The sequence below is a fragment of the Microcaecilia unicolor genome, chromosome 3 (genome assembly GCF_901765095.1).
Source record: "Microcaecilia unicolor chromosome 3, aMicUni1.1, whole genome shotgun sequence".
NCBI classification, from domain to species: Eukaryota; Metazoa; Chordata; class Amphibia; order Gymnophiona; family Siphonopidae; genus Microcaecilia; species Microcaecilia unicolor.
Window position 1 is genome coordinate 203,511,757 of NC_044033.1, and position 14,530 is coordinate 203,526,286.

The following is a 14,530-nucleotide window of genomic DNA, read 5'->3' on the forward strand; positions in this document are numbered from 1 at the left end:
TAGCGGCCGCAGCCGTGTTCAGCGGGAGGTACCGGGGACACGGCCCCTATCTGAATCAGACCTTGTAAAGTCTCCTCTACCGCGGCCCGTTTGGCGGCAGAACCGCATCGGGACTCCACAAACACGTCTCTTACAGGGGCGTCGAATTCTATTCTGTAACCGTCTCTGATCAGGTCCAAGACCCACTGATCTGAGGAAATGTTGGCCCACTCCTCGGCAAAGAGGGAAAGACATCCTCTGATGACAGGACTCGAGGAGAGGGCCGGCGCACCATCATTGAGAGGGTCGCCCCTGAACTCCAGGCCTTGAGCCAGTGGCTGTGGAACGTTTGGCCGAGCGAAAGGAGTTCCTCTGCTGAAAACGGGCACGAGAAGTGAACCCAGCAGAACGCCCTGGGCGGTACCTTCGAGCTTCACTGAAGCGAGGTCTGTAAGAGGAGTGGACCGCCGCACCCTTAGAGGAAGGCCGAGGCCTATCTTCGGGCAAGCGCTGGGGTTTAGCCTCACCCAGGCCCCTCACAATTTTCTCCAACTCCTCACCAAACAGGAGAAGGCCTTGAAAGGGCAACTTCACCAACCTTTGCTTAGAGGCCATGTCCGCCGCCCAATGCCGTAGCCAAAGAAGACGGCGAGCGGCCACTGCTACTGCCATGTGTTTAGCCGAAGCTCTGACAATATCATAAAGGGCGTCAGCAAGAAAGGACAAGGCCGACTCCATCCGCGGAGCCACATCTGAAAAGGGCTCCGCTCCATCACCGGGCTGTTCCACTGCCTGTTGCAACCAAGCCAGGCAGGCTCTAGCAGCATAACAACTGCAAGCAGACGCCCGAATAGTGAGACCTGCAATTTCAAATGACCGTTTAAGTGCTGATTCCAGTCTACGGTCTTGAATATCCTTCAGGGCAACACCTCCTTCAACAGGGAGGGTAGTTCTCTTTGTCACAGCTGTGACTAGGGCATCCACTTTAGGCATAGCAAAGCGAGCCATATGCTCCTCACTCAGAGGGTATAATTGCCCCATAGCCCTGGAAACTTTCAACGGTCCCTCTGGGTCAGCCCATTGAGCTGAAATAAGCTCTTGGAGGGAGTCATGCAACGGAAAGGCTCAAGCAGGCTTTTTGGTACTAGCCATCCTAGGATTCACAGAGGAGGCTGTGCCACTGGCAGGGTCCTCAATAGAGAGAGCCTGAAGGCATCAGAAATAAGCGCTGGCAGCTCATCATGGTGGAAAATCCTCACCGCGGAGGGATCGATCCAGATCCTGAGTCACTTCTGCACCAGACTCTGGCTCCTCAGACCATGAAGGCCTGGCAGAGTCCTCCGAATCCTCGCAGCCCCACCACGGGGGGGGGGGGGGGGGGGGGTGCAGCACTCTCTGAAGGGGAATGAGCCCTTCTGCGCTTCATATTCTGCCAATTATCAGGGAATAACGCCTCAGAGGGCATACCCAGGCTAGAATCCACCGGGGGGGCATTAGAAGAGGCCCGTGCCGGGCTTTGTGGGAGAGCTCTTTTAAGCATGTATGCTTTATGCATTAATAAGACAAAATCAGGGGAGAAAAACTCACTCTGGGCACCCGGATCTCTGCCGGGGCTAGTAGCTCCCATATTAGCCTCACTCCGAGGCCTCCCCCCGGGCTCAGGACTCTCCGTCTCAGCGGAGGTCGCACCATGTGGTAAATTCAAAATGGCGCCCGCTGCCAGCTCAGAGCGCAAAGAATCATCGCTCGCCATGCTTGGGCCGGCTCTAACGTCTGTACAGCACGATTTACAGAGCCCCACTGCTGATCTGCGCTTGCCACAATTGGAACAGCGCTTTACTGTCTCCGCAGCCATCGCCGAAAACGGCGGTAAAATTCAAAATGGCGGTTTGCTCCAAAATCGCCCCGATCGCGGGCCCACCCCAGAGGAAGTCAGAAAACACTCTTACCTCACTGGACCGAGTATCACAGCTCCGGTCCCACAGAAAAAGGCAAGGAAAAACCTCTGTTCCCCCTTTTTTTTTTTTAAACGCTGTGAGGAAAGCAGAGGTAAATAGAATTCCGGAGGCTCAGGTGAGTGGGAAAGGCAGGGAAAGGGCGAACCTATGTGCCTGCATCAACTGTTGGTGGGGAAGGACAGGGAAAGCTAAGCAATGTGTCCACATCCACGGAGGTATGGGTAAGGCAGGGAAAGGGCGAACCTATGTGCCTTTAAAGTGAAGCTGCTATAGCCTCCAACACCCCTGCTAACAACTGGCAAAAGCACAGGAGCAACCTCCAGGCAGATTTTAGATGGAGCTGGAAGAAGCTGCAGCCACTCTGCTAGGGGAGATAGAGAATACTGGAAGGAGGCAATGGAGCAAGCTGGTATGAGGCACTGAAAAAAGTGTGCTCTCTATCTCCCTCTGCTGGTTGATGGACACAACCCATCTGTAATGGTTGCATCTGCTTGATGACAAGGAATGTTAAACTTCAGCATTGAAACTGTTGGTTTGACTTGATGGAATATTACTCTTTTTTTGTATAGTCTTTAATTAAGTTACATTTTGAGTTATGATGATTTTCTTTGGCTCTCTTCTTCTGTTCCTAAGTCCTTTCTGCTTACTAGGCTTTACTCATATGTTAATCCTTTTATTCAGTTAACACAATTAGCTTTAATATTACTAAAGCAACTGATTGTTTCATGTTTGATAATGCTTCTGTTCACATAATAAGATTTTTATTATATCCTACATATGCCTTGAACTGTACAAAGAAAAAAATCTGAGAACACCCTTAAGTTAATGACATGTTACTAATGAATTGGACAATTATTATATGGACTGTTTAACTTGCTGGAAATCATGAGATGCTCTAAGTGGAAGTTTTCTGGATGCAACATAAAGCCTGTTCGTGTGACCTTCCCAACAGTATACAGACTGCTGCTTCAGAATACCAGAACCTACACTGACTTATAAATTTCTCTGATGCCAAGATTGTCTACTTATCAGATCAACAAAATTTTAAGTGACTTTGAATTACCTAATTTCTAACTGTTTACATTTTAAAACCACACATTATGGACTTTTCCAAAGATTCTATTTTTCTTACTGAATTATCTCCTTACATCACAAGCTGTTTTATGCACTGCTAATGTTAATTGCTTATACAATGTTCACCATGCTATGGAAAACCTTCATATTATCTGGTTTCACCACACTGATAATCACTATTGCTGTATTTGTACTTCTTAGCTGCTGTATAACACCCTGCATTAGAAGCTTAGTGCAACAATTAATTTAAACTGCTTTAAGTAAAAGAGAACCTATAGAACATGCATATGTACTGTATGAAAGACTACATAATAGCGCATAAATTGAAAATGTTGAAGACAATGTTTAATTTCTTTGTGATACTCCTGGTTTTGCATTATTATCTTCCTCTAGGATCATTTAGATGGTAAGGTATTGTAAGTAACACAAGGCCCGGGGAAGGTTAAAGAGGGGTAATTTACATTTCACTATAAACACATTCTTTTGTCACCTACAGCCCGATATCTGTAAAAAGGGTTTGACATCGTGACTCACACCTAAAATCTCCCTACCTGAATTGACGGGAACCTATGAGGGGCTATCCCTTAAACGGAAAAAGGTGAAATTAGGCCTTACCTGCTAATTTTCTTTCCTCTAGACCCTCCAGACCGGTCAAGACGCTTGGGCCATGCACGCCTACCAGCAGAGGGAGACTGAGAACACTAACTTTGAACTCTGTACTTATAACCTGTGCCTAACCAACTATATTGAGTATACGCCTAGCAAAGCAGAGAAGAAAACACCGAACTGAAAACCAAAACCAAACCTCTGTACCTGGAAACACAAGAAACAAACCAAAGTGTGAGCAAGCAGCCCGAACGCAAGAGCGCCCCGTACTGCACCAGACTAAAGTCAAGGAAACATCCCCGACATTGACCAAAAATGAAAAAGATACTATGAAGCAGCCATAGCAGAACACGGGCTCAAAAAAAAGATATCGGATAACATGGGCGGGCTCTTGACCTGTCTGGAGGGTCTAGAGGAAAGAAAATAGCAGGTAAGGCCTTATTTCACCTTCCTCAGCAACCCTGCAGACTGGTCAAGACGCTTGGGAAGTACCAAAGCAGTATAAGATTAAGGGCAGGACCTCCGAAACCCAGAGGACAACACAGCAGCTCCAAAATCAGCATCCTCTCTTGCCTGGACGTCAATTCTATAATGCCACACAAAGGAATGTATAGAAGACCAAGTCGCTGCCTTACAAATGTCCTGCGGAGGAATAAAACTACTCTCCGCCCAGGAAACAGCTACCCCCCCCCCCCCCCGGGTAGAATGCGTCTTAAGCACTGATGGCACCACACGCCCCTTCAACAACTTCAATAAATAAGCCAAACCAATAGCCTCCTTCAACCACCGAGCAAGAGATGCCTTGGAAGCCGCCTGACCCTTCTTAGGACCTCCAAACAAAACAAACCTGTCTGAGGCCTGAAAATCCTGTGTCCTGCGCAAGTAAGAACGCAAAATGCGCTTAACATCCAACTTGGACAAGCAACGTTGAGAATGATCACCCGAACAATTACCCAACACTGGCAACGAAATCACCTGATTCACATGAAAAGAGGACAGCACCTTAGGTACGAAGGAAGGCACCGTCCACAATGTAACTTTCTTGCTAGAGAAAGACAAGAAAGGCTTCCTACAAGACAAAGCCTGAAGTTCTGAAATCCTACGTGCCGAAGAAATAGCTACCAAGAAAACTGACTTCAGAGTAAGATACTTACAGGTGCTGGAAGCCAAAGGCTCAAACGGAGGACCTACCAGTGTCTCTAAAACCAAGTTCAAATCCCACGGAGGAATCACCGTACGATGTGGCGGACGGATCAACTTCACTCCCTTCAAGATACATACAATGTCCGGAGAGGCCGCTAAGGAAACCCCCTGAACCTTACCTCTGAAACAGGACAAGGCTGCCACCTGCACTTTCAGGGAAGACTGCGAGAGACCCCTGTCTAATCCGTCCTGTAAAAACTCCAAAGCCTCCGCTATTGAAAGACGCAAGGGAAGATAAATCCGCTTTTGGCACCAATTCTCAAAGATCCGCCACACATGCACAAAAGCCAACAAAGTAGATGTCTTATGAGAATGCAACATAGTATCAATTACCCTGGGAGAAAAACCTTTCTTCTTCAATTTGTGCCGCTCAAGCGCCAAGCCGTGAGAATGGAGAGGGATCGGCCATCTCGATCGGTTCCTGAACCAACCTCACATCGGGCCCCAACGGAATCGGCTCCTGAACTGCCGAACATACTAGATCTCCGTACCACGAACGACGTGGCCAATTGGGAGCCACCAGGACCACCAGACCAGAGTGTCGCTTGATTCACTGCACTACATGCCCTACCAAAGATCACAGAGGGAACACATAGAACTCGTGAACCGGCCACGGGAGAACCAACGCGTCGATCCCCTCGGCTCCAGGATCCCGCCGCTGACTGAAAAAGCGAGGAACCTGGGCATTCCAACACTATGAAGAGATCACTGATGAAGAGATCACTCTCCGGGGTCCAACGTGTGCCTGCTCAGAAAGTCTGCGCTCATGTTGTCTACTCCTGCCACGTGTACCGCTGAGAGATCCTGAAAATGCCTTTCCGCCCAACCCAGTAACTCTGCCGCCTCTACAGCCAACGTTTGGCTCCTCGTTCCCCTCTGCCGATTTACATAAGCGACAGCCATGAAGTTGTCGGAAAGAATCCTGACCGCCCTGCCTTCAAGAAGAAACTGAAAGGACTGAAGAGCCAACCGGATTGCACACGTCTCCAGCCGGCTGATGGACCAGTGAGCTTTCTCCAACGTCCAATGACCCTGGGCCACGTGCCCCAGACAATGACCTCCCTAGTCCCTCAGACACGCATCCGTGGTGAGTACTACCCAGTCCGGAGGATCCAACGGCATGCCTTTCACTAGATTCAGAGTGTGAAGCCACCAGCTCAGGTTGCGTCGAGTGACCTCCAACAGAAGACGCTTCTCCTCCAACTGCTGGGTCTGACGAGACCATCGACCCAACAGAGCTCCCTGCAACTGACGCATATGGGCCCTGGCCCACCTCTATCGCTGCCGCCACCAGACCCAGAACCTGAAGGTAAGCACGGGTCGCGGGAGCCCTCTGCACACACAGCTGCCGAATCTGACCCTGCAACTTGGAAATGCAAGTGGCCGTCAGAAAACACCCTGCCTTTCTCCATGTCAAAACGCACCTCCAGGTACTCCAGGGATTGAGAAGGTACTAGCTGAATCTTGGCCAGATTCACCACCCAGGCCAGCAACTGTAAAAAGGATACCACCCGCGTGGTCGCCTCCTCGCTTTCCAACTTTGATTTGGCTCGAATGAACCAATCGTCGAGGAAAGGATGAACCAAAATTTCTTGCTGCCACCACAACCACCATGACCTTGGAAAAAGTGCGAGGAGCTGTCGCCAGGCCAAAGGGAAGTGCACAAAACTGGAAATGCTTCCTTAACACCGAAAAGCGAAGAAAACGCTGATGCACCGCACGAATGGGAATATGCATGTAAGCCTCTGTCAGGTCTAACGAAGTGAGAAACTCTCCTTTCTGAACTGCCACAATAACCGATCATAAAGTTTCCATCCGAAAACAGGGGACCTTCAGAGCTCCACTGACTCTCTCAAGGTCTAAAATAGGACAAAATGAACCTTTCCTTCTTGGGCACCACGAAATAAATCGAGTAACTACCCGTTCCCCTTTCCCTTGGAGGAACGGGAATCACTGCTCCTAAGTCGATCAGACGCAACAGAGTATCTCTCGCCTTTCGTCGAGAGTGACAAGGAGACACCAGAAAGAAATCTGAAAGAGGACATTCGAACTCTAGCGCATAACCGTCGCGTACTACCTCCAGCACCCACTGGTCTGAATTACTTCAGACCCCCCTCTGGTAAAACAAGCGTAACCGAGCGCCGATGCGCAACAGAGGCTGGGTCCCCGCACCATCATTGCGAAGAACGGACTGTACTGGAAGTTCCAGTGGAGGAATCTCGGCCCCCATGGCGTCCACCCCGAAAGGGCTGGGTCCTCTGGAAAAACCCAACCCCTGGTCGCTCCACTAGTCCTACCCGGCCTACACTACCTTGCTTCCTGAAAATCGACCGCGCACAGAAGCCCCCCTGGAACCTTAGGACGAAGCTCCGGAAGCCGCAGGACCGTAGCATCACCAAGTCCTCGCACCAACTTATCTCCTCCCCAAAAAGCATAGAACTTTTAAAAGGGAGCGAACAAAGCTCTGACTTAGAAGCTGCATCAGCAACCCAGCCCCGCAACCACAGAGCTTGACATGCTGCAACTGCCAGGGTCACGTTCTTTGCAGACGCCCGTAACAAATCGTATAGCGCATCCGCCAAAAAAAGATGACCCCCATCTCCAACTACGGGCCATCCAGAAGCCTCTCAGCCCAGCAAAAACACACACGAGCTACCAGACCTCCACAAACAGAAGCTTGTAGTGCCAAGGCTGACAAATCAAAATTCCACTTCAGAAAGGATTCCAACTTCCTATCCTGAGGGTCCCGTAACGCAGCCCCACCATCCAACGGGAGAGCTGTAGCCTTAGTCACCGCCGTTACCACGGCATCCACCGCAGGAGGTTTCAAAGAATCTCTATTCTCTGGAGGAACAGGGTAGAGCTTAGCCATGGCCCGAGCCACTTTACACGGTGCCTCCAGGGAAGCCCACTCCTGCGCTACCATGTCTCTCAGGTCTGTATTCATGGGAAAAGAGTGAGGGAGCCGCCGAATCCCCTTAACCAATGGATCCACCTGCTTCCCATCACCCAGCGGAGCCTCCACAAGTTCAAATTTTAAGGTAGCAGACACCTGATCAATAAGCTCAGTTAATCCGAACTATCAAAGGGTCCTCGCCTGACAAAGATACTTCTTTATCCTAACCTGAGACACAACTCTTCCTCCTCCAGCGCACTGAAATCGCCCTCAGAATCTGGGAGAGAAAAGATCTCCATGTCCTTTGACCACTCTAAACGTGGACTCTTAGCCAACCCACCCCCAATCTCTTGACGAGGGGGCTCTGAGCGAGAAGGACCCATCTCCCAGGCCTGGAACATAGCCCAAATAAAATCCGGAGGAAAACCCAAGCCTCCACCCCCGTGCACTGACCCGAAACAAGGATTCACTGTGCTGAGCGCATCGGCTCCGATCCAGTGCGGGACGAATCCAAGATGGCGACAGCTCCCACCAAAATCGGGACCGCCGCTGTAACTCCCGCTCTTTGAGCAGGGACTGTCTCTCTTTGTTAAATTGTACAGCGCTGCGTAACCCTAGTAGCGCTCTAGAAATGTTAAGTAGTAGTAGTAGTAACTCCCGCTTGTGATTCCTCAGCCCCATCTAAACCTGCAGCGGGAACCTCTGCCGCTAACAACGGAGGCGCGGAAGGAGGAGGCTTGGGTTCCCCACAAAAACGCGTCTAGCCCCCGACGCGCACAAAACTGGCAATGGAGGAGCTTCCCCAACATTACCAACAGCGTGGAAAACAAAGCCAAACTACCCAAATTTGCCGCAAACCCACACACACAGACTCACTGCAAGCCTCAGCTCTCCCAGGCAGCCAGACAGACACCGGTTCGAAACCAGAGTGCAGCTCCTCTTTCTCGTTTTTTTTTTTTTTTTTTTTTTTTTTAACTTTGAGCCCCACTGCTACTGACTACAAGGCACTCAAAGCTGCCGCCCTACCACAGCAGCCGAGGCACAAGGTTGCCCAAGAGGGAGAGCCAGCTAGGGGGAGGGACCCGGTCACCCGGGTGTGACATCCCACAGGGGACAAAGGAAGACCCCACCGGGCCCACCACCCCCAAAGTACACCAAGGGACCAGGCACAGGGATTTCCTTTTTTTTTTTTTTTTTAAACAAACTAGGGAAGAAAAAATAAACCAACTTCCCTTAGAAAATATCTAAATCCTACCAGACTGGACAAGCTGCACAGGCTGCATGTCTACCCTCTGCTGGAGACTGAGATATACTAGATATAGTTTATATAGGTTATAAGTACAGAGATCAAAGTTAGTGTTCTCTGTCTCCCTCTGCTAGTAGGCGTGCATAACCCAAGAGTCTTGACCGGTCTGGAGGGTTGCTGAGGAATGAGATCATCCATTAGTGCTCATGAGGTCATATGGTAATGATGGGTAAGATAAGACAGCATGCAACCTAAGACAGCCTGTGGCCGGGGCACTAACAGAACCTTGAGGGAGCCCGATACGAAGGTTCAAAATAAGTGAAGCCCTTTTCAAGGCCTTCAAGAGGGGAGATGTAAAATTATGAGCACAGGTCAGCACCCCAGCACAGGTCAAAAAGGGCAGAGGCTGACAAGCCGGTGCGACTCTGGAATCTATCAGAGATTGAGAAGCCTGTAATTTATTAAAGAACATGAACCTGTGTAAACTCAGGAATTTATGATCTATGATACCCTTACGGGCAAGCTGGCATGGGAAAGGTGCAATTATGGATGGACGTAATGGGGCAGTTCGGCAAACTGAAGAGTAGCAAATCTCCTGGACCGGATGGTATTCACCCTAGAGTACTGATAGAACTGAAAAATGAGCTTGCGGAGCTACTGCTAGTGATATGCAACTTATCCTTAAAATTGAGCGTGGTACCGGAAGATTGGAGGGTGGCCAATGTAACGCCCATTTTTAAAAAAGGCTCCAGGGGAGATCCGGGAAATTATAGACTGGTGAGTCTGACGTCGGTGCCGGGGAAAATGGTAGAGGCTATTATTAAAAACAAAATTACAGAGCACATCCGAGGATATGAATTACTGAGACCGAGTCAGCACGGCTTTTGTGTGGGGAAATCTTGCCTGACCAATTTACTTCAATTCTTTGAAGGAGTAAACAAACATGTGGACAAAGGGGAGCCGGCTGATATTGTGTATCTGGATTTTCAAAAGGCGTTTGACAAGGTACCTCATGAAAAGCTACAGAGGAAATTGGAGGGTCATGGGATAGGAGGAAATGTCCTATTGTGGATTAAAAACTGGTTAAAGGATAGGAAACAGAGAGTGGGGTTAAATGGGCAATATTCATAATGGAGAAGGGTAGTTAGTGGGGTTCCTCAGGGGTCTGTGCTAGGACCACTGCTTTTTAATATATTTATAAATGATTTAGAGATGGGAGTAACTAGCGAGGTAATTAAATTTGCTGATGACACAAAGTTATTCAAAGTCGTTAACTCGCGACAGGATTGTGAAAAATTACAAGAGGACCTTACGAGACTGGGCGGCTAAATGGCAGATGACGTTTAATGTGATCAAGTGCAAGGTGATGCATGTGGGAAAAAAGAACCCGAATTATAGCTACGTCATGCAAGGTTCCACGTTAGGAGTTACGGACCAAGAAAGGGATCTGGGTGTCGTCGTCGATAACACACTGAAACCTTCTGCTCAGTGTGCTGCTGCGGCTAGGAAAGCGAATAGAATGTTGGGTATTATTAGGAAAGGTATGGAAAACAGGTGTGAGGATGTTATAATGCCGTTGTATCGCTCCATGGTGCGACCGCACCTTGACTATTGTGTTCAATTCTGGTTGCCGCATCTCAAGAAAGATATAGTAGAATTGGAAAAGGTGCAGCGAAGGGTGACTAAAATGATAGCGGGGATGGGACGACTTCCCTATGAAGAAAGACTAAGGAGGCTAGGGCTATTCAGCTTGGAGAAGAGACGGCTGAGGGGAGACATGATAGAGGTCTATAAAATAATGAATGGAGTGGAACAGGTGGATGTGAAGCGTCTGTTCACGCTTTCCAAAAATACTAGGACTAGGGGGCATGCGATTAAACTACAGTGTAGTAAATTTAAAACAAATCGGAGAAACTGTTTCTTCACCCAACGTTTGGGGAGCGTGCCAGGTGCCCTTGACCTGGATTGGCCACTGTCGGTGACAGGATGCTGGGCTAGATGGACCTTTGGTCTTTCCCAGTATGGCACTACTTATGTACTTATAAACTCTGGAATTCATTGCCGGAAAATGTGGTGAAGGTGGTTAGCTTAGCAGAGTTTAAAAAGGGGTTGGACGGTTTCCTAAAGGACAAGTCCATAAACCGCTACTAAACGGACTTGGAAAAATCCAAAATTCCAGGAATAACATGTATAGAATGTTTGTACGTTTGGGAAGCTTGCCAGGTGCCCTTGGCCTGGATTGGCCGCTGTCGTGGACAAGATGCTGGGCTCGATGGACCCTTGGTCTTTTCCCAGTATGGCATTACTTATGTACTTATGACAGAAGAATGTGATTTAGCAACTTATGGGAAAATATATGGTGAGAACAGAGAACAGAACGATCTCTCAGGAAGATAAGTGCTGAACGTGAAGCATTGCTTAACAAAAAAGGTTTATAAACAATTGAACCAGAGCATTACGTTGTAGAGGCAATGGCAGACCATATGTTTGTGTCTCCTGCTCTCCACATGAGAAACTACCATTTGTAATTGTAACTTTATCTTGGTAAATAATTTAAGAATTGCTTTTCTCATACGCGTGGCCTTCCTAGTCTTCTCTTTCTAAATTGCGGGTGGCTGGTGAGTACTAATTTGGGGAGGTGGTAAAAAGATTAGTAATATAAAAACAGTTCACACCTCTCTACAAGCCGTTAGTGAGGCCACACTTGGAGTACTGTGTTCAGTTTTGGATGCTATATCTTGCTAAAGATGTAAAAAGACAAAGCAGTGCAAAGAAAAGCTACAAAAATGGTATGGGATTTGAGTTACAAGACGTACAAGGAGAGACTTACTGACGAACATGAATACCCTGGAGGAAAGGAGAAACAGGGGCGATATGATACAGACATTTAAAAGGTATTAATCCGCAAACAAACCTTTTCCGGAGACGGGAAGGTGATAGAACTAGACATGATTTGAGGTTTGGGGGGGGGGGGGGGGGGGGGCTGACTCAGGAATAATATCAGGAAGTATATTTTAATGGAGAAAGTGGTAGATACTTGGAATGCCCTCCCGTGGGAGGTGGTGGAGATAAAAATGTTAATGGAATTCAAAAATGTGTGGGATAAACAAAGGAATCCTGTTTTGAAGGAATGGATCCACAGAAGCTTAGCAGAGAATGGGTGGCAACACTGGTAATTGGGAAGAAAAGCTAGTACTGGACAGACTTTTATGGTCTGTGCCCTGAAAATGGCAAGGGGAAATGGGAATTGATATACCGCCTTTCTGAGGTTTTTGCAACTACATTCAAAGCGGTTTACATATATTCAGGTACTTATTTTGTATCAGGGGCAATGGAGGGTTAAGTGACTTGCCCAGAGTCACAAGGAGCTGCAGTGGGAATCGAACCCAGTTCCCCAGGACCAAAATCCACTGCACTAACCACTAGGCTACTTCTCCACTCCAGGACAAATCAAGGACATGTATACATAGAAAGTATCACATACAATGAGTTTATCTTGCTGGGCAGACTGGATGGATCATACAGGTCTTTATCTGCAGTCATCTACTATGTTACCCCTCCTCCACAGTTAAAGGTAAGCTCCTACAAAGACTACAGCAATGCAACTAGGGAAGCTGGAGAAAAACAAAACCAGACATTAGTATGTAGAGCCTGCCTCAAGCTGCCTACAGAGCTACATGCCCTGTTGGTTCATGGAAAATTTCCCACAAAAACCCATATTTGAACCTGGAGATCACATGCTATTACTGAGTTCCAATGCCAGAACATGTTCTCGCAATGTAGACATTCTCAACCTCAAGCACTGCACCGGGTACCCAGATCAAACGTGCCTTACCATTTTCAGAGTTTGCAGTATTCTTTTTGGCCACTTTGCTTTCCGGCTCATTAGCATTGTTAGTCTGCTTCCTCTTGTTCCCTGCTACAGCATCCTTCTTGCCTTTCTTCTTCTGCTGTGACTACAGGAAATGGAAGATCAGCTCCAATAACTGCCCAAGAGTCCTAACACACAACTTTCACAGCTGTAATCCACATTGGTTATGCTTTAACTTTTACATTTTTTTTTTTGCTAACATCTAGCTATTATCTCAGATAAAACAAGGAGAAATTAGGTCTTACCTGATCATTTTCTTTCCTTTAGTCTTTCAGACTATTCCTGAAGAGCAGGTGTTGACCATCGACCAAAAGATGGAGACAGAGAATGCAGAACTGTGGTGTGCTCTATAAGTTCTGTGTGCTGATCCTACAATTCAGTAATATCACAAGCAAGCAATGTAATGAAAATAACCTTTATCCTTCTTTGAAGTGCTGAGAACAAACTTTAACTAGAACTGTAGTAATAAACAACCACCTCTACAAAAAGGATTTTCTTCAAACTGAAGAAAAAGAACGGTAGAAACAAACCAGGCAAAAACAAAACAAAACAAAAAACCCCCACACACTTCACAAAGAATGGGATTCTGGAATAGTCTGAAGGACTAAGATAAAGAAAATGATCAGGTAAGACCTAATTTCTCCTTACTTAGTGCCCTCAGATTATTCCAGAAGAATGGGATGTTAAAAAGCAATCCCTAAGAGGAATAGGTAGCAACTGCTGCCCTGAGAACAGTCAGCATTTCACTATGCCACAATGTCAATCCTGAAATGTTTAGAGAAGGTGTGAAACCAAGACCAGGTTTCTCCCTTGCAGATATCAGATGGCGATAGCAGACAGACCTCTAGCCACAAAGCAGCTGACCCCTCCTTATAGAGTGGGCCCACAATTTTGGAGGACTACTTGCGAGGATGTAAGCTGACATAATAGATTCTTTTAACCTGCGAGTGGTCACTTTAGATGAAGTTTGTCCTTTTCAAAGATTTCCAAACAGAATGGCTTTCCAACCTCCTAAACTCAATGGTAACCTCCAAATATCTGATGGCAATTCTATGAATGTCTGTCCTAAGGAGGAAAATTGATTACCCTTCTCTGCAAAAGGACAGAAGATCTATTGACTGGCTAACATGAAAGGAAGAGATGACCTTTGGAAGAAAGGGTGGTATACTGCAAAGAGAAACATCAACACCTATAAAATGGAGGGCATCTTGACAGAGCGTGAAGTTCTAAAATTCTTCTAGCCGTACTACTAGCTACTAGAAATACTGTTTTCAGTGTAGTCTTCAGAAAGCTTCACTTCAGCCACTTAGGAAGAGCCTGATCAGCAGATTTCATTCCAAACAAGCTGTATGAAAAGGAGAACGAACGTGACTGACCCCTTTCAAGAAAATGCACATCTGGATGAGCAGCCAATGAGGAATTCTGCAATTAACATTGTACATGACGGCACAAAGAGGAGCGGGACTTGGGTATGATCATATGAGATGATCTTAAGGTGGCCAAACAGGTAAAAGACGACAGTGAAAGCTACAAAGATGCTTGGATGTATACGGAGAGTAGTGGCCAGCAGGAACATGAGGTAATAATGCTCCTGGCGAGACCTCATTTAGAATATTGTGTACAATTCTGGAGACCACACCTTCAAAAAGATATAAAACAGGACGGTCCAGAGGGCAGCTACTAAAATGGTCAGTGGT

General features: G+C 47.4%; 1 protein-coding gene across 1 annotated transcript in view; it reads right to left on the bottom strand.

Moving 5' to 3' along the window:
- The window catches only part of LOC115466130 (A-kinase anchor protein 8-like), a 134,960-nt gene that overhangs the window by 43,526 nt on the left and 76,904 nt on the right, over positions 1–14,530 (bottom strand). The window contains exon 5 of the mRNA XM_030197178.1: positions 12,798–12,918. Coding sequence (XP_030053038.1) covers positions 12,798–12,918 — 121 coding nt within the window. The remainder of the gene's footprint in view (positions 1–12,797; positions 12,919–14,530) is intronic.